The following is a 19,997-nucleotide window of genomic DNA, read 5'->3' as shown; positions in this document are numbered from 1 at the left end:
GCTTCAGGAAAATACAAGCGATTGGTGAAGAGCCACCAGAGGTCAAGTGTTCCCCGCTGGTACTGCCCCGACTTGGACTGTTTTTACCGAGACCTTCAATGGTAAGTATTTCTCGGAAAGTGCCCGAGAGCAAAAGTTGGCTGAATTCATGAGACTTCGCCAGGGTCAGAGGTCGGTAGACCAATATGAGGCCGAGTTCATGAGGCCGAGTTCGCAAGGCTGTCCAAGTTTGTCCCAAGAATGGTAGAGGACCCAGTGGACAAAACTAGGAGATTCCGAGATGGACTAAAGCCGGACCTCCGCATTCAGATGATCTCACTGAACTTGAGAGGATATCATGAGATATACGACCGAGCTCAGGCAATTGAGCATGATTTGATGGATCGGGCTATCGCCTCTGGATCGCAGCAGGCCCCGGCTTGGGACAACCGTCGTTTTGGAAAGAGACCTATGACGGGTAATCGTTTTGTCCCCCATGTTCAAAGAAATATCGGGAAGCCTAATCGCTTTCAGAACGCCCCGTGTAGGTTATGTGGAGGGAGACATGGGAATGGGCCTTGCCCAAATAGGGCGAAGCGTGTTTTATATGTGGCGGAATGGGCCATCACTTCAGGAAATGCCCCAATAACAGACAAGCTGGGTCGCCTGCGCTGCTGCCACCGCCGCCCCGGAATGGAAATTAGTTTGGAGCTATCCAGCCGGCCAATCAGAATAGGCCGCCGGCCCAAGGACGAGTATATGCAATGGCAAGAAGGGGAGCTGAGGACGCGCCTGGCGTGGTCACAGGTACGGTCTCTCTCTGTGATCATGCTACATATGCTTTAATGGATCCGAGGGCATCGCATTCATTTATATCTGAGCAATTCGTTAAATTGTTCGGAATTGAGCCGAAACCGCTTGAAGTTATGCTGTGTGTGACTACTCCATTGAATGATAAAGTGCTGATTGCGTTTGAATGCCCTGATTGTAAGATAATGATTAGTGATAGAGAAGAAATGATAGATTTGACGGTTTTAGCTATGTATGACTTTGATGTGATTGTTGATATGGACTGGTTAGTTAAACAGAAAGCTGTAATGGACTGTAGTAACAGGGTGATCCAATTTAATCCGGTTGGACATCCTAGATTCGAGTTTGTGGGAAACCAAGGAGGAACCTCGATCCCTTGGATCTCGTCACTTGAGGTGACTAAGCTGTTAGACGAAGGGTGCCAAGGATTTCTGGCGACTGTAGTTGATTCGACGACTGGAGAGCCGAGGCTAGAAGACATAGCCGTAGTGCGCAATTTCCCCGATGTCTTTCCTCAAGAATTGCCGGAATTGCCATCTGATAGGGAAGTGGAGTTCTTGGTTGAGTTGGCCCCAGGAACTCAACCTATCTCGAAAATGCCCTATAGGATGTCGTTGTCAGAATTAAAGGAATTAAAGGTCCAAAGGTAGGAGTTGTTGGATAAAGGCTTTATCCGCCCGAATGCGTCTCCATGGGGAGCACCAGTGTTATTCGTGAGAAAGAAAGATGGGTCTTTGAGGTTGTGCATTGACTACATACAGTTGAATCAGGTGACCATTAAGAATAAGTACCCACTACCAAGGATAGACGACCTGTTTGATCAGTTGCAAGAAGCATCGATATTTTCTAAGATCGACTTGAGGACGGGTTATCACCAACTGATGATAAAGAATGAGGATATACCAAAAACGGCATTTAGGACGGGATATAGACACTACGAGTTTACGGTGATGCCGTTTGGATTGACTAACACCCCTGCTGCCTTTATGGATCTAATGAATAGGGTATTCAAAGAATTTCTGGATCAGATTGTACTCGTGTTCATAGACGATATCTTGGTATGTTCAAAGAGTTCCGCCGAGCACGAGTTACATTTGGAAAGGGTTCTACGGACTTTAAGGGAACATGCACTTTACGCTAAGTTCAGTAAGTGTGAATTCTGGCTTCATCAAGTGGCGTTCTTAGGACATGTGGTATCCTGGGAAGGAATTGCAGTGGATCCGGCAAAGATTGAAGCCGTCACGAATTGGCTGAGGCCGACAAGAGCAACCGAGGTTCGGAGCTTCTTGGGTCTTGTAGGTTCTTACAAACGCTTCATGGAAAGGCTTTCAGATTAGCGACATCGTTGACGCGATTACTAAAGAAGGAGACGAGGTTTGAATGGACGAATAAATGTGAAATGAGTTTTCAAGAATTAAAGCAGAGATTGACGATCGCGCCAGTGTTGACAATCCCGTCAGGTCCGGGAGGATATGAGATCTATAGTGATGCGTCACTAAGAAGACTGGGATGCGTGCTAATGCAACATGGAAGAGTGGTGGCATACGCATCGCGATAATTGAGATCGCATGAGCTGAACTACCCGATGCACGACTTGGAGTTGGCCGCGATTATCTTCGCTCTTAAGATTTAGAGACACTACTTGTGTGGGGAGAAATTTCAGATTTATACGAACCATCAAATTTTAAGGTACTTATTCTCCCAAAAGGAATTGAACATGAGACAGTATCGTTGGATGGAACTCCTTAAGGACTATGACTACGAGATTCTATATCACCCCGGAAAAGCCAATAAAGTAGCGGATGCACTGAGCCGGAAATCGAGCATCGCACATATGATGGTCAAGGAATGGACTCTGTTGGAGGGAGTTCGGGATTCGGAGTTTAAATTTGAAGTGAGTCATGTCTCAAGTATGCTTGCCGCATTGAGGATTGAACCGGAAATCCAGACTAAGATTAAGGCTTTACAATCGATGGACCCGAAAATTCAGAACATTCTGAAAATGGATGTCGCAAAAAGGAAATCGAACTTCTAGGTACCCGAGGATGGGATTCTGAAGTTCCTTGGACAGTTGTGTGTGCTCGGTGACACAGAACTGAAAGAGGAGATTTGTCAGAAGCTCACCGTAGCAATTACAGTATTCACCCGGGTAGTACGAAAATGTATCAGAACTTGCAGCAGCATTATTGGTGGAACGACGTGAAAGTAGATGTAGCCAAGCACGTGGCTAAATGTTTAACATGCCAACAAGTGAAGGCGCAACATTGCAAACCGGGTGGAATGTTGCAGCCATTGGAAATGCCTGAGTGGAAATGGAAACACGTCACGATGGACTTTGTAATGGGATTACCGAGGAGTCAGGGGGGTCATGATTCAATTTGGGTGGTAGTCGACCGATTGACAAAGTCAGCACATTTTCTGCCGAGATATACATACGACAAATAGTCCATCTTCACGGAATGCCAGTGACGATTACTTCAGACTGTGATCCTAAGTTTACTGCCACTTTTTGGAAAAGTCTTCATACGGCATTAGGAACGAAGTTACAATTTAGCACGGCCTATCATCCCCAAACGGATGGCCAGTCTGAAAGGATGATTTAGGCTTTGGAAGTTATGCTGCGGGCATGTGTATTGGATGTTAAAGGTAGTTGGGAGGAACAGTTGCATTTGGTTAAGTTTGCCTACAACAATAGCTATCAGCAGAGTATCAGAATGGCGCCATTTGAAGCGCTGTATGGCAGAGCTTGCAGAACGCCAGTTTGTTGGGATGAAGTTGGTGAGAGGAGCATTATGAGTCCAGAGTTAGTTCAGCAGTCAGTCGAAACAGTCAAGGTGATTCGGGACAGGCTTAAGACCGCTCAAAGCCGCCAAAAGAATTATGCAGACCGAAGACGTAGGCCTTTGGAATTTCAAGTGGGGGACCACCTTTTCCTCAAAGTATCGCCGATGAGAGGATTGTCATGGTTTGGCAAGAAAGGGAAGTTGAGCCCGAGGTACGTGGGTCCATTCGAGGTCTTAGAGAGAATTGGTACTTTGGCCTATCGTCTCGCACTACCACCGAATTTGTCCCAAGTTCACAATGTGTTCCACGTGTCTATGTTAAGGAAATACGAACCAAATCTAACCCATGTGCTGAATTATGAAGAAATAGACGTGGACGACAGAGTGTCGTACGTGGAAACGCCAGTAAGGATCGAGGACAGAATGGAACGAGTGTTGATGAACAAGACAATTCCGATGGTCAAGGTAATTTGGAAGCATCATGGAACCGAAGGTGCGACATGGGAAAGCGAAGAGTTGATGCGACTTCAATACCCCCATTTGTTCGAATAATTGGGTTGGATTGTAAATTTCAAGGAACAAATTTTTGTAAGGGGGGAAGAGTTGTGACATTCCGAATTTCGACCCATTTTTGGGATTTATAAAACGTGTATTTCGTCGGTGTACTTATAGTAAAATCTCGCTCGGAATTGATCACTCTTGTGTTATTTTTAAATTAGAGATTTCGCTAGAATGGCACTCGATCGAATTTGGCTGTTATTTAGAGCCCGAAATTTGGTGTCGAATTTCTCGGAGTTTTGTGACAAATTTAATTGGATGGTGTCATTATTATTATGGCCAGCGTCGATATTGCCCGGGATTAGTGAAAAGTGAAATTTGGACCGGGTGCAGATTTGGACTAGTAGACCTCCCTCTGGGTTTATTTTAGTTAGTGTTTTGGCCATTTTTCCTAATTTATAATTAGGGTTTTTCGTGGACCGTCGGATCGATTTCGGGTTTGAACATGGGCCGTTGGATTGTACTTGAGTGTTTGACTTTTCCCTCTCTCTCTCTCTCTCTCTTTCCCCCCGGTCACGTCCCCCTCTTCCCCATGCACGTCCACTCTCCCTTTTCCCCATGCAAATCCCTCCCTCTCTCTCTTCCTTTTTCTTTCTTTTCTTTTTCTTCTTTCTTCTTCTTCTCTTCTTCTTCTTCTTCCTTCCCCCTCCCCCCCGGCCGCTGCTCCTGCGCCCCGGCTCGACCACCGCTCGTCCTCGCCCCAGCCCGCCGGGCGTCCGCCTTGCGCCGCTGCCCTGCCAGCCGTCGCGCCGTCTGTCCAGCCATCCTCCCCCCTCTCCTCCGCGCGCGCAGCACTGAGCTCACGTCGCACCCAGCAACCCGTCTGACCTCGCCCCGCAGCTTGCGACGCCACAGTGCCACTTCGACTGCCGTCCGCCGGCCAGCCCAGCTTCGCCCAGGCGCCTGCAGGCCCGTCGTACCACCACCGGCCACTCAATCTCCGCCACGACACCCCCTCCCTCTCTCCTCCTCTTCCCCTGTTCGCGTCGCCCGTGACCGCCGCACGTCGTTGTTGCCCTAACCACCACCACCCCAGCTTCCCCGGACCGCCGTCTCCCCTGTTGCTCCGGCGACGCCCCTGCTGCCCCTATTCTAGCCGAGTCCTCCGCCGCCCCAGCTCGCAGGCCGCACGCTCGGCCAGCTCGCCGCCGCCGTCGCCCGTCACTGTTGCCAGCTCGCCCGTCTGTGGCCGAGCCCATTGCCTGCACGCCCAACCGCTGTTCCGGCCGTAGCCGGAGAGCCTAGCCGCTGCCCTTGCCCGTGCCGAGTGCCAAGCCCATCACCCGAGCACACCCGGCAGCCGTCCCAGCCGTGGCCGAGCTTGCCCAACCTTCGCCCGTCCGCCCAGGCCGTTGCCCCGGCCGTGGCTGAGGACTGTGCCGAGCCGTGGCCAGCCATTGTGCCCGTGCCGCGCCAAGCCGCCACTGTTCCCTCGGGCAATTTTGGGCCCCTTGCCGGATTTCCCCGTGTCAAACTTAGGTAAGTGACTCCCTAAACCTTACTTAGTATAATGGGTATTATTAGATTTGTTTAGGGGTTGATTAGTATCGGTTTAGTGGCTAAGTTAAGATTATTATTGATGTTTGAATGTGGCCCGTTGGTAGACTAAATTGCAATGATATTGTAGCTTAATTAGTGGCTGAATTACATTGGGTTCAATGGCTAGTTTGTTGTAGTATTCGTGGGTGAAAATGGATGCTTGATTGTGGCCGACTTGAACGTCGGATTGGTGAGCTTATGACTGGAGTTTGGATATTATGACGTGTTAGAATGGCGAATTGTGTTGTGGTCGTTTGGAAATGGTTGTGTGATATTTGATTATGTGAAAGAGTGGAAATTGATTGAATTATGTAGCATGTGTGTTTGCTTGAACAAGCCCGGATCGATCGGAGGGCTGCCAACCTGTAGGGTGTTGACCCGAGTTGTGAGAAAGGACCTGTGGGGTGTTGAACCGGGTCGTAAGAAAGGTCCTGAGGCGTGTTGATGCGGGACAAAGCCCAGATTGATCGGAGGGCTGACCTGAGGCGTGTTTACGCCGGTCGTGAGAAAGTGAGAAAGGACCTGTGGGGTGTTGACCCGGGTCGTGAGAAAGGTCTTGGATCGTGTTGACGCGGGACAAAGCCCGGATTGATCGAAGGACTGACCTGAGGTGTGTTTACGCGGGTCATGAGAAAGCGAGAGAGGACTTGTGGGGTGTTGACCCGGGTAGTGAGAAAGTTGGATGGACACGCATGTGTAATGTATTTAGTTGAATTGGATGAATGCACGTGTGTATGGCGCTCGAGTGATTGTGATGTGCTTGGGCTATTATTGCATTATAGTGTTTGACTAATATGCAGGGTTGACGTGTGAATTGAGGCGAGGTAAATATGCTTGTGTGAATTCTAGTACGTCGAATGTTAGATTGTATGGGGAGACTTGTCTGGGTACGCATTGGCCTATGTGGGGTTTAGGGATCTGCTTATTGAGATTTATCTCATCCCCCGTTGTTAAACATTTTCAGGCTTGGAGTGACGAATAGTCGTCACGCGCGGTTCGGAGACCGGGAGTGATTTTGGACATTAATGCTTCAGCCCTTTTTGGATGCCCCTTTTTAATAGTGAAGTTAGGCTATCCAACCACCGTCCCCTTTTGTTGAGCGTGGTTTATTCGTTAGTAGCCTGGGTTGTTTTGGTGTAAATGAATATTGTAAGTAACTATCATGATTATGTTATGCCTTTATTGATTAGTACAAGTACTACCCTTTGTCATTGTTTATTGTCTGGATTGTTTGATTTCCGCTTCCGCATGCGTTTGTCTTCGCGTGTTTCGTTTGGGTCGGCGACGCATCCTGGGACGTCGCGTTCGATACGACCGCCGTAGGGGTGTTGTGAGCCCGTTAGGGTTCGGGGCGTGACAAAAGGGATATAGTACATGGTAGTGCAAATTATATGAATAAATAAGACCTAAAACATACTTAGCGATAACACCCTAGGATTATATATATAATCAGATTGAACTATTATCATTTTGCAACAAAATATCTTCAAAATAGTTGAATAACGTGATAGCCCATGTCTGACAAATAAATGATATCAGAGGATTATTAGAAAAATCACATGTCATTTTTAGAAATTTGTGAATATTAAAAATCAATAGACATAAATTTTAGCAAGTATTAAAACTCTAATTACATAATGATTATATAGGGAAAATTTTACATTTATGATATATCACAGAATTTCCTATATTTCAAAAATAAGTATGACTTAATGCATAATAGGTGATGATCTTTATGATTAATGCATAATTATTGATAACTCGAACCGGAAAGTTTTAACTATATGTCTAGAAATTACATGTCAGTACGAAGATAAAACAAAATTAAGGGACCGTTACTTTAAATGAATCATCAAAAATAATTCCTATCACTTTATGATTGGTGACAATCAATTATGCAGTAAGGACTACAATAAGTTTTTAAACGAGCTTTTGAAGGAGTGTCAGTTTTGTATGGATTCCAGTAAGTCTTGAAGGGATTGTAACAATAAAGTACACTTTAGTTAACCTCTTTTACGAATAGATGAATGGTACGAAGTGATACAAATAAAATAAAATAAACAAAGAAGTTACCTATGATTTCAGAAAATTTATAAATAAAATATGTAGTCATTTAGTTAACCTAGCTACGTTTGATAATTATAACAAAAATTTCATGTTGTTAGTTTTAACCACGGGTTTTACTTCTCTGAGAAATATCAGATAAAGGGTATGTGTTTGGACTCATTGAATATAAATAACGAAATTTCAATGAACTTTCAAATCGGTCAAGACAATACCGATCAACTTTCAATACATTTGATAGAACTGGTTATCACACTAAAACCATTATAAACTATTGGCATTCTTGTGATTTTTTACATTTTCAATTGTTTTGTGTTTAACATATATCACTAATCTAGAGCATATTTACACTGCAGCAAAATAAGTTCTAAGTATATTTTCATTCACATTTTAAAATATATCTTATTGAAACTTTATTGTTATTTCTAAACAATATATCATGCTCCTTTTAATCTAATTTCTATTTTTTTTTCTCAGAGAGATGTTAAAGCGTGGGCCGCCAATATTTGATTATTGTGACATGAGTGTCTGTATAACATAGTATATTGTAACGTTAAGTGAAAAATTATTAACAAATATTCACAATAAACCAATTTCAAAATTTACAAAATTGGGAGAATTAATTTTAGAAGCATCAATAAATGCAGAAGATATCAACAACCAACTCTTGGCAACGAAGTTTTCACTAGAAAATGAAGAAATATGTGAATATTCTTATCCTGAAAATAAATCGTCTGAATTCTAAATATGCAGTATTGGGGAAAGAAATATTTAAAAAATTTCTTTAGAATATAAATTTAAATTGCATATTTTTTCAAGATATCTAATAATTCTCTTTTGATATATTGTCAGGGATGATCAGACATCCATCAAGTCTTGCCAAAACAGAAAGATAGATATCAAATGGTTACCAAAATGAAAAAGGAGAATTTCCATAAAAAATTAAGATGAAATGTTTGGAATTGGAAGTTCATCTCGAAAAAGTGACCTCAAACTCTCTGTAGATAAAAAGGAGAAAAGCGAAGAAACCATTTTACTATTAAGAAGATCCGACAAAAATGACTTGCTTGCCTTTTCTACACCAAGTCGATGATGCAAATGAGAAGATTATGACATATGGAGGAAAGCTATCAAAAGAGGGAAATTTACGTTCTTACTTTATGCTATTACGTTTCTTATCGGTTCATATTATTTTACATGCTCGAAATATTGCATCTACCTATATTATCAATTTATAAATATTGCAATTTTGGGTCGATATTGTTTTTTAATCGTAGGATGAACCTACATAATGGGTTTGGATTCACTTTATATAAAACTCCACATAACCTCTAGCGGAGCTTTTTATTGATCTGAATTTTTTTTCTTATAATTATTTACATATTATTCTCTCACGAAAATTCGCATTGATATTGATGTTTAGTATAATATAAAACATATAGTTTTAAACTCGTGCAACACTCGTGTACTTTGCTACTTGATAAATAAACGCATCCACGAAAATAGAGGGGTAAAGTTGAATTTTAAGCCATACTCGAGTTCGTTTAGATGTGCATGTTAGTCATGTTGATCCGCGACCCTGTGGACTTCAAAATTTCTAACTTGCTCTTTGTTACTCTGCAATAAAACTCAAAGCCCATGTGGTTATGGTAAATCTTTCTTCCTTTTTTTTTTTTTTTTTTTTTGCGCTTTGCTTGGTTTTGAACCCAGGACTTCAGATGAATGCGATATTGTGCGACGTGAAAGTTCTCTCGCAAGGATTGTTTCCAACAAGAGATACTAACAGCAGAGGATAATGATAGCAGTTTGATTGGGGAAATGCAATCAAATCAAATCTTAGTAGAAAAGCAGGAACTCGAGCAAATGCTTATGCCGAAGGTCACAAGAAGCAAAATTAAACCGCATGAATGCAGAAACAGAACAATCATACAGACATTCAACATAAAATTGCATGGAGAGTTTGCTCATCCTTCTTCCTTAGCATTGGGATTCATCCAGATGCCATAGCCATCGCATGGGAAAAGCTTGAGCTTTGGACAATGAAACTTTTCCAAGTAGACCAGAGATGGGAAATGATGTCGCAGGTCCAACCACTCGATCTCGCAGTTAGCGAGGAACTTGAGCCGCAAGATCTTGACCGACCACAGACTATCAGAGTGAGAATCCCGGTTGAGATTCGCAAGGTTACCTCCTCTGATGTAGAGTTTCTCGAGTACTTTTACCTCTGAATGAGTTAGCCACTTTGGCATGGATGGTCTAGGATAGCCACGCAAATCTAGCTTCGTCAGTTTACCAGGAAAAGGCTCGCCTCCGCTCAAACTGTTCTCGGGCTTTTTGGGCTCCTTAGAGGATTCCTTGCGTCTCTTCGACTTTCTGCCAGCTCCCCTGTCAGATGAGCTGGGTTGCTTAGTAGCTTGGATCCATGTAATCATCAATGACGTCAATTCGGGCAGCTGCGATAGATCTTTTATATGTTCATCTTCTAAATCATCTGCTTTATCCAGTCGCAAACTCAATTTCCACAATTTCTTCATACTTGCCAAATCAGAGAGCGTGCAAGCTTCTTCACGATTTTCTGATTTGTCCTTTTTCTTTCCGTCTTGGTAAAGCACAAACCCCTTGAGAACTTGAAGCTGCTGCAGGTTTTTGAGACTCTTGGGCATGCGGCTGATCATGTAGCACTCGGAGAAGTCCAAGTATGTGAGTTTCTTCAAAGAACCAATTTCCCTGGGAAGTGTTTCCAAACTTTGGCATGCTCCGAGATCAAGTATTGTCAGATTATATAGATCGCAAATAGAAGCAGGAAGTTTTCCAATCTTTGTCACACCTTGAAGGCTCAAGTATCTCAGCCTCTTCATTGTGCCCATTCCTCTTAACAGGGATGGCGCGTCATCCACATCGATGTTATGATCTGCGGACACCATCCACCGTCCCAACTGAAGAACTTTGCAACTAATAAAAAAATCCAATTTTAAATCAAGAAACTGCTCATTCATGTTGAACAATGTCTTTAATTTCCGTCCCTCGCTCACTGTTGATGGCCTCGAGAGCTGTCCACCTTCTACCAAGCATGCCCTGGTGCACTGAGAATAGTCAGGCGTTGCATTACCCTGGAGATCTAAGTCGAAGAATTTAGCCTTTTTTGCTAAAGTTATCAGGACCCGCCGCATAAACGGGTGGAGCTGGCAACTGTCGGGAACAGGGCTTCTCCGCTTTCCCTTCTTATGAACTAGCATGATGAAGCCCTTCTCGCCAAGCTCTTTGAAGATTTTTTCCGCAGCTTTCTCAACGGCCATGGATCCCTTCGGATCTGTGACAACTAGGAGCCCCTCCCCAACCCACCAATTGATCAGGACCCTTTTCTTTATGATTGCGTTCTCCGGGAAAGCTGTAAGACACAACAAACAATTTTTGTACTCTTCATCCAATCTGTTGTAAAGTTGCTGCACGCCCTGGATAGTTGGACTCGCGGACATCTTTTCAAATCCGTCTTGCAGTTTTTCCAACATCTGGTTGCTCTTTGCATCTACCCCAACCTTGGATAGGCCAGGAGTGCTCGATTTGGCCTTTGAAAGATTGTGAGGAGCAGCCAGATTCAACTTCAAACTCGAGATTTCCAGTTCCACGTCCCGCAGCTTGTCTTCAAGAGTGTCGTGGGGAGCCAACATCATCATGCTCCTCACTTCACTTTCTAGGTCGTCGGCTTTCTGGCGCCACCACGCCAAGGTTGACTTGAAGTGGGACAGATCATTCTTTATTTTCTCGCGCAGACTTGTAACCCGAGGTGATGAATTATCAGGACCTCGAATTTCATCTTTGCTGATATTGTCACGGTTGTTCCCATCAGTATTCCCAATTCCTCCATCAGATTGAGAGAGTTGGTCATCTGGAGAGACCTCGTTGAGTTTATATTTCCTGTTGGCCACAGCTAACAGAGACTCCCAATGCTTACTTTCCCAGTCCATGGATATCACGATATCCTTAAATCCTCGGAATAGAGGTGAAGCGAACAAAGGAACCAGAACTCTGTAGGACACAAGGATAAGTGGCTTCCAGGAGAAGGTTCAAGGGAAGTGTAACCGAAGAAATAGAAAAACAAAAACAAGACAGGCACCGAGTCTGAAGGATAAAAAAAAAGTCCGATTGTGCCCGCTCATCGTCTCCGTTAAGTAGCGGGAAAGGACCTGACTTCTTCTTTTTTCTTTTTAATTGGAAAGTAGACTTATGCCCCGTGCTATGTAAAAGAGAAAAAACAAATTTTTGAATGGAAATTATCTTGGAGTTAGAGTTTTGTAGAAAAATATGTTTATTGTAGCTGAACAGCACCGAAAGATGCACAAAATTTAAGCAAAATAATAATAAAGGATGAAAGCAAAATCAAAACCACACGAGACACAAGATATACGTGAAAACCCTAAACTGAAAAAACTATGGGGACGGAGAAGGGGTTTCACTATCTTCAACAACAATTACAAGAGTCCAATCCAAAAGGTCAAAAAACTACTTGGTGAGGCATAGGATCTAAAGATCTAACGAGAAGATAGGAAGAATAAAGAAGGGAGAAAATGTGAAAATTAGGGTTAGAGATGTGTTGTGCAATACATTCATTTTACAGTCTCCCTTCAAAAAGCCCTAAAATAAATGTGCGTGGTCCAAAATGCCTTTTGTCACCAATTTGAAAGTCAAAACTCAACAAATCTCCAGCTTGACTTCAAATTTCCTGAACAGTATTTTGCCAAATGCCACAAGACCTTTCGCCCTCACCCTTAAGAGTGACCACACAAGGTCACCCCCCAAAATAGCGAAATCAACGACGCACACCCCTAAGCCTACGTGAGCGTATCCAGTATAGGAAACAAGGGATGAAACGCCACCCACTCCACCTAAGCAACTCAAATGGTGAAAACACCAATCAAGTCCAACCAATGCTTGTGCTTGGTCAAAGGAATTGGATTGGTCAACATATCTGCCGGATTATTCACCGTAGGTACTTTCTTCACCGTAATCGTACCCTTAGCAACCTCATCATGCACAAAGTGATATTGGATGTCGATATGTTTCGTTTTCTCATGATATATTGCGTTCTTGGTCAACTGGATCGCACTGTGGTTATTACAAAATATAACGGAGGCTCCTTCCTACTTTACTCCAAGTTCTATAACCAAACGCTTCAACCAAAGAGCTTCCTTTGCCGGTTCCGTCGCTGCCATGTGCTCTGCTTCGGCAGTGGACAAAGCAACCATGTCCTGCAAGATTGCTCTTCAACTAACCACGGAACCACCAAGCGTAAAAACATAACCTATCAAAGATTTCCTTTTGTTGAGATCGCCTACATAGTCAGGATCAACAAAGCCAACAACCGAATCTCCTATATCACAACTTCTGTCAAAGTCCAAACCCGCATCTTAGATGCCCCAGATGTATCGAATAATCCATTTCACGGCTTGCTAGTGAGCTTTACTGGGATGTGCCATATACCTACTCACAACACTAACTACTTGCGAAATGTCTGGATGATGCAAACCATAGCATACATAAGACTACCCACAGTACTAGAATATGGAACTTGAGACATCTTATCTTTCTCTTATTTGGTTTTAGGTGACAAAGAAGCCAAAAGACTAAAATGCTCAAGCACTTTCTCAATATACCTCTTTTGCAAAAGGTATAACTTCCCAACCTATCCATCTATGCGAATTTCCATATCTAGAATCTTCTTGGTAGCTCAAAGATCCTTCATCTCAAACTCCCTGCTAAGTTGTCCCTTCAATGATTGTGTCTCTAACATATTCCTCGTTGTGCTAAGCATGTCATCCACATACGACAACAAATAAACAAAAGAACCATCATGTAATCTCTTATAGTACACACAACTGTCATGCGCACTTCGTGAGTGGCCTTGACTCAATATTAAGCTTATCAAACCTCTTGTACCATTGCCGTGGAGAGTGCTTGAGACCATACAAAAAGCGTTTCAACCTACAAACGTGATCTTCCTTACCCTTAACTACAAATCCCTCGAGTTGAGACATATAAATTGTCTCCTCAAGCTTGCCATGCAGAAAAGCAGTCTTGACATCAAGTTGCTCAAGTTCTAGATCATAAAGGGCCACAAACGTGAGCAACACACCAATGGAATTATGTTTCACGACTAGAGAGAACACTTCATTGAAGTTGATCCCCTCCTTCTAATTAAAACCCTTCACTAACAAACGTGCATTGAAACTTTCATCTTCAACCCCTGAAATTCGCTCCTTTATTTTAAAGACCCACTTGCATCCAAGAGCTCTTTTTCTCTGGCTTGTCAATGAGCTTTACCTAGATGTGCCATGTACCTGCTCACAACACTAATTACCTGGGAAATGATGGCTAAGACAGAAGCGTTAGCACTAACCCACATCTGAGATACCTCGGATGTACTGATGAATCTTTATTGCAATTTTTCTTTATCTAAACTCTTTAATTTCCGTTGACTATATTCTTAGTTTACTTTACACATAAAAGCAGAATTGTTATTTGGGTTTCGGTTCAACAGAATTAGTTTGTGTTTTCTTTAAAAACAAATTCACCCCCTCTTAGTTGCTTATTTGCGTCTTACAAGGAGGTTGCAAGCAAAGATCAATGTGGCCCGTGAGGTCCAAGTTGTCAACGTGGTCTCGTCGAGGCTGAGCGACACGATGTGCTCAACGTTGGCTTCACAGCAACACTAGGGATGACTTATGGTTAGAGGCAAAGTCCCATGACCCAACCATGTGGAGGAGTGACTTTCAATAGTGTTTTTAAACCTGGATTGGAAGACCATCTCAGGGAAACTCAACCACTCGGACAGCTCAATCGATGCCGGCTTTGACCCGATGCTACTGTCATCGATATGGTCGATCTTTGACTTTATGAAGGAGATAATGACACCACAAGTTCACAAACTTTCGTCCATTTTCTCTGTCAAGCTCCAGATTTCTTGTTTTGGTTAATCAAGTTCGAAGTAAACAGAAATGCGGACTTGACTATTAAGGGTGTGACATCCCGACATTTCGCTCATTCGGGATTTATGAAATGAATTATTTTACGAATGTGCTCGTAGCTAGTTCTCATCCGGAACTGATCATTCCTGGAATACTAACCAGTAGGGAAAGGCTAATTAGGGATTTAAAATTCGAACGACTAAAGATAATTCAATCGTGAATGGACTTTCGACCATAAAATCGTTGAGGTGATATTTTGAGCCACTGTTGGCCGATCCAAGGATAGTTAGCGGTCAGCTCGCCACTGTCATAGTAGTGGATCGCGGGTGATTCCGCTGGACCGCGAAATGACTTGACGAAGGATCCTGAACCTATACCAAACGATCGTGCCCCTCGGATCTAGCAATTGATCCTCGCGATTTTAATGACAACCGAAGTCATTACGGTCTGAATAAATTGTACGTGACTCGATTTAGTATCAGTCACGGGTCGTATAGACGAATTTCCCGAAAGCCACCCGTTAGTCTGAGAAACGCTCTAGTTACGTTATGTATATATAATTTAAATTTTTATTAGAGACCAAACCGAGCATCAGAAAATTCGGAAAGTCACGGCAGGACCTTTGGACAACGTTGCAATTGGAACATACATCTCTGGATTTCTTCGGATTTTTCAGAAAAGTTCGATTTCGGTGAGAAACGAAGAAACTGACCATTTTACCCCTAAGGATTATCAAAGGGCATGTTTTATGGGCAAAGGGCATTTTGGTAATTTTGCCCTAAAAGTTGGAAAAGACAATTTTGCCCTTGGACTTTTTGAGAAATTACAAGATTGCCCTTGGATATTTTTGACAAGATTCGATCTGGGCCGTCGGTTTCAAGATTAGATCGAATCTGGACCGTCGGATAAAAAATGTGAGAGAGGGACATTTTGGTAATTTACCAAAAAGTGGTCAAAATTGGGATATTTATTCTTTGACCCTTTTCTCTCTCTCTCCCCCGTGAAAGCCCCCCCTTGCCGTGAGCCCCTCCCCCTCCACCGATCTCTCCCTTTCTCCCTTAGCCGCCGCCACCGCGTCATCCCCATCGTCCGTGCGCCCGTCGGACCGCCGTGCCATCCTCGCCATCGTCACCGCCCCCAAGCCGCCGTCCCTCTCCCTCTCGGTTTCTCTCTCTCCTCTCTCGGCCGTGGACCCCTCGGCCGTGGACCCAGCCGCCCCCACCGTGAGCAGCCGCCGTCCGCCCCAAGCCGATCGCCGCCGCCGGGAGCCATTCTTCATCGCCGCCGTTCCCGATTAAGTGCCGCCGCTTTCCGTTCTAGCCGCGATAGTCTAGAACGCGGGTAAGTTGCGCTCTAAACCCAACTTAGGACTTCGGGTATCGGCGGGCGATTTTTGGGCGAAATCTGGTAAAAATTAGGTGCGGAATTACATGAATTGGGAGTGGAAATTTTGTGGCGGGCCTTAGGATTTAATTCGGGCAATATTTATTGGAAATTTGAGAATAACAGTGGCTGTGGTCTACTGTTCATGGGGCCGCTATGGGCCGATCGGGACGCAAGTTGGATTTTTAGAATCGAGAATTTATGGTGAAAAAGTCCCGTGAAGGACCGGAATCGATTTGGCGTCGTTTGGTGGGAGAAAAATAATGATTTCTGTGTTTTACGTGCGTTTGAAAATAATTAGACTGTGGTGGTGAAATTAAACGTGTGATTGTGCACTTGGTTGAGTTAATTATGTTTGTTGGGTGCACGCGTGGGCCACATTATTTTAATTACGGCAAAAGGACACTATAAGTGCCATAACTTGTGTACGGAGATCACTTTGGTGCCATAACTTTTTTTCGGATCACTTTGGTGCCAAGTCGGAGGAAAAACGATCACTTAAGTGTCATAAGTTTTTTTTGGATCACTTAAGTGCTAAAATTTTTGAAAAACGATCACTTAAGTGCCAATCTCCGGCGAGCCACGTCAGCTTCAGAAATTAATAAAAAAAATGCCACGTCGGATTTCCGGCGAAAAATTGTGTACGGCACCGGAGTTGGCACTTAAGTGATCGTTTTTCAAAAATTTTAGCACTTAAGTGATCGTTTTTCAAAAATTTTAGCACTTAAGTGATCGTTTTTCAAAAATTTTAGCACTAAAGTGATCCAAAAAAAACTTATGGCACCAAAGTGAGCGCCGTACACAAGTTATGGCACTTATAGTGTTCTTTTGCCTTTTAATTACTATTATTGGCCGTGTTGACTGCTGGGTGAGCATGGTTTGTGTATAATTGATGCGTGCACGGGCCATGTGTGATTGGCCAGCTGTGTGTGGTAAATGCTTGTTGAGCATGTGTCTGAGTGAGAAGGAAATGTGGCGTGATATGTATTCGTGGAAATTGTACCGTCCTGAGGCGTGTACGTTTACGCGGGACGATGCCCGGTATTACCGGAAGACTGCTAGCCTGAGGCGTGTACTTCAACGCGGGTTACGCAGTAGGTGGTAGGTATTGAGCCTGAGGCGTGTACGTTTATGCGGGCAAGAAACATGGCCTGAGGCGTGTACGTTTACGCGGGCCTGGAAGTGTTGTGGAAAGAGATCGCAGTGTACCTGAGGCGTGTACGTGTACGCGGGTCACTGGCGAGGAATGTGGATGAGATATGATAAGAACGGAACGAGTGCATGACATGAGAATTGTACATACTTGTGATTGTGCTGATGTGCCTGCTATGTGATAATGGTATGTGTGCAATTGTGTTTGTGAAATTGTCTGGAGGTACGTGATAGCCTAGGTAGGGTTTACGGGTGAACTTGCTGAGAAGTGTTCACATGGTTGTTTCAACCAACAAATTTCAGAACCTCGACTGGATCCATGAATCCTCCGCCACTGCCACCAGAACGTTTTGGAGTACCTGTGCACACCGAGCTAGAAGAGTTAGAGTTTCCGATGGGAGATGGTATGACCTGGATTAAGCACACTACTACCGTTTTCGTAGAAGTAGGTTTAACCCTTTGGGAGGAGCAGAAGTACACTGCCTGGTTCTTCCAAGATACTGACGGGGCTGAGTTCGGGCCCGTTAGAGGATTCGATGTTCCTTTTGATCTTGTTGGGGATTGGGACCCGACTGCCGTACCCCCGATTGATGGAGAGTTGACCAGTACGGAGGTTAGTGTAGCGCAGTCAGGGATGCATCCAGCACCCGCCGCTCAGGGATCTTCGGAGGCGGAGTATGAGCCCGAGCCCGAAGCATCACAAGCTGAGGATGACCCGATGGACATAGACTTAGGCTGCGCATGACAACTTGCCAAACAGTGTTTGATTCTGTTCTTTTGTTCCCAGAATCAGTTTGGGAACAGAAATGCGTTTGTTTAATTTTTTGATTCAAGGCACAATTTTTGTCAAAAATTGTTCCTTAATCGCTTTGGAACAGAATCAAGAATAAAAAAAGTAGCTTCTTGATTCTGAGAACAATTTTGAGAATCAATTTTTTTTTCTTCTTCCTTTTCTTGGTTTTTAATTTAGTTTCTAATGTCCGGCCCGAGGACCGCCCTCGCCGGATCTGACGAGAATAAAATATTTTAATAATAAATATTATTAATAAAAAATATTTTACCGGCCATGGCCGGCAACCAGGCCATGGCCATAAAAAAGAAAAAAATATATTTTTAATAAAAATATTTTAATAAAAAAAAATATTAATAAAAAAATTATTTTACCTGCCATAGCCGGTGACCAGGCCATGGCAAAAAAAGAAAATATATATATTTTTAATAAAAAAATTATTAATAAAAAAGATATTTTACCGGCCATGGCCAACGACCAGGCCATGGCCAAAAAAATAAAAATGTATATTTTTAATAAAAATATTTTAATAAAAAATATTATTAATAAAAAAAATATTTTACCTGCCATTGCCGGTGACCAGGCCATGGCCAAAAAAGAAAATATATATATTTTTAATAAAAAATATTATTAATAAAAAAAATATTTTACCGGCCATGGCCAACGACCAGGCCATGGTCAAAAAAATAAAAATGTATATTTTTAATAAAAATATTTTAATAAAAAATTATTAATAAAAAAAATATTTTACAGGCCATGGCCGGCGATCAGGCCATGGCCAAAAAAAAGAAAAAAATATATTTTAATAAAAAAAATATTTTATCGGCCATGGCCGGCGACCAGGCCATGGCCCAAAAAAAATAAAAATGTATATTTTTAATAAAAAAATTTATTAATAAAAAAATATTTTACCGGCCATGGCCGGCAACCAGGCCATGGCCAAAAAATAAAAATATATATTTTTAATAAAAATATTTTAATAAAAAAAATTATTAATAAAAAAAATATTTTACCTGTCATGGCCGGCGACCAGGCCATGGTAAAAAAAAAGAAAAAATACTTTTAATAAAAATATTATTAATAAAAAAATATTTTACCCGTCATGGCTAGGAAAGAGCTATAGCCAAGAAGGAGGAAAAGAAAAAAAGAAAAGAAACAAAAGAAAGAAATATTAAAATATTTAAAAATATTATTAATAAAAAGAAATTTTGTGGCGTTACCAAACGCATTTCTGTTCTTTTTCTATTCCAGGGATGGAATTTTGGGCCGTTAACAAACGCCTTAAAATGCTCAGAATCAATTCCGGGCACAGAATAAAAAAGAATCATTTCTGAACAGAATCTGTTCCCGAGCACAGAATCGTTGTCATGCGCAGCCTTAGAACCAATCCCCGAAGAGGAACCAGAGGAAGAGGAACCAGATGAGGAGGAACCAGAAGAGGAGGAACCAGAAGAGGTGGAGCCCGAGGTAGAGCCTGAGGACGAGTCTGAGGAGTCGGATGAGCCGGCAGGAGACCCGGAGTATATACTCCCGTTTGAGGAATATATGGATCCCAATTTCGTGCCAGAATATAATTTCTTCGATTTCCTAGTCGAGGAGTACCAGAACGCCGTTCCAGCTGAGTCGAGTGACATTGATCATCCGATTGTGATTGAGGCGGAGCCGGAGTCTTCGGAGGAGCCATCGGATCAGGGGAGCTCAGACTCCGGTGATGATGAGTCAGACTCAAAATGGACGCCTAGCAAGGGGCGTAGGGGTTAGTACAGGGGTTCCTAGTAAGTTTTTGGAAAGTATCATTTTTGGGAATAGAAAGCCAGGTCATCGATCTTTTTGGTATATCGATGGTTTGTAATGCGGTGTGCAAGTGTATGCGATGGTTGTAAATCGTGGCTGTTGGAAGTTCTGAATATTTTCTAAGTGGGTAATGGAAAGAAATATGTGTATTCTCCCTGAATATTCTCCCCAGTTTAAATTGTC

At 43.0% G+C, this 19,997-nt stretch overlaps 1 protein-coding gene across 1 annotated transcript; it reads right to left on the bottom strand.

Moving 5' to 3' along the window:
• Positions 1–9,697: 9,697 nt before the first annotated feature.
• LOC115694158 (disease resistance RPP13-like protein 4) lies at positions 9,698–11,698 on the bottom strand. Its single transcript, XM_030621277.1, has one exon. The coding sequence runs from the start codon at positions 11,696–11,698 to the stop codon at positions 9,698–9,700; it is 2,001 nt and encodes a 666-aa protein (XP_030477137.1).
• Positions 11,699–19,997: the final 8,299 nt, after the last annotated feature.

The sequence above is a fragment of the Syzygium oleosum genome, unplaced genomic scaffold, assembly GCF_021117445.2.
Source record: "Syzygium oleosum isolate NSW1041296 unplaced genomic scaffold, Sole_v2.1 Sole_v2.29, whole genome shotgun sequence".
NCBI classification, from domain to species: domain Eukaryota; kingdom Viridiplantae; phylum Streptophyta; class Magnoliopsida; order Myrtales; family Myrtaceae; genus Syzygium; species Syzygium oleosum.
This window is presented reverse-complemented; position numbering and strand designations above follow the sequence as displayed.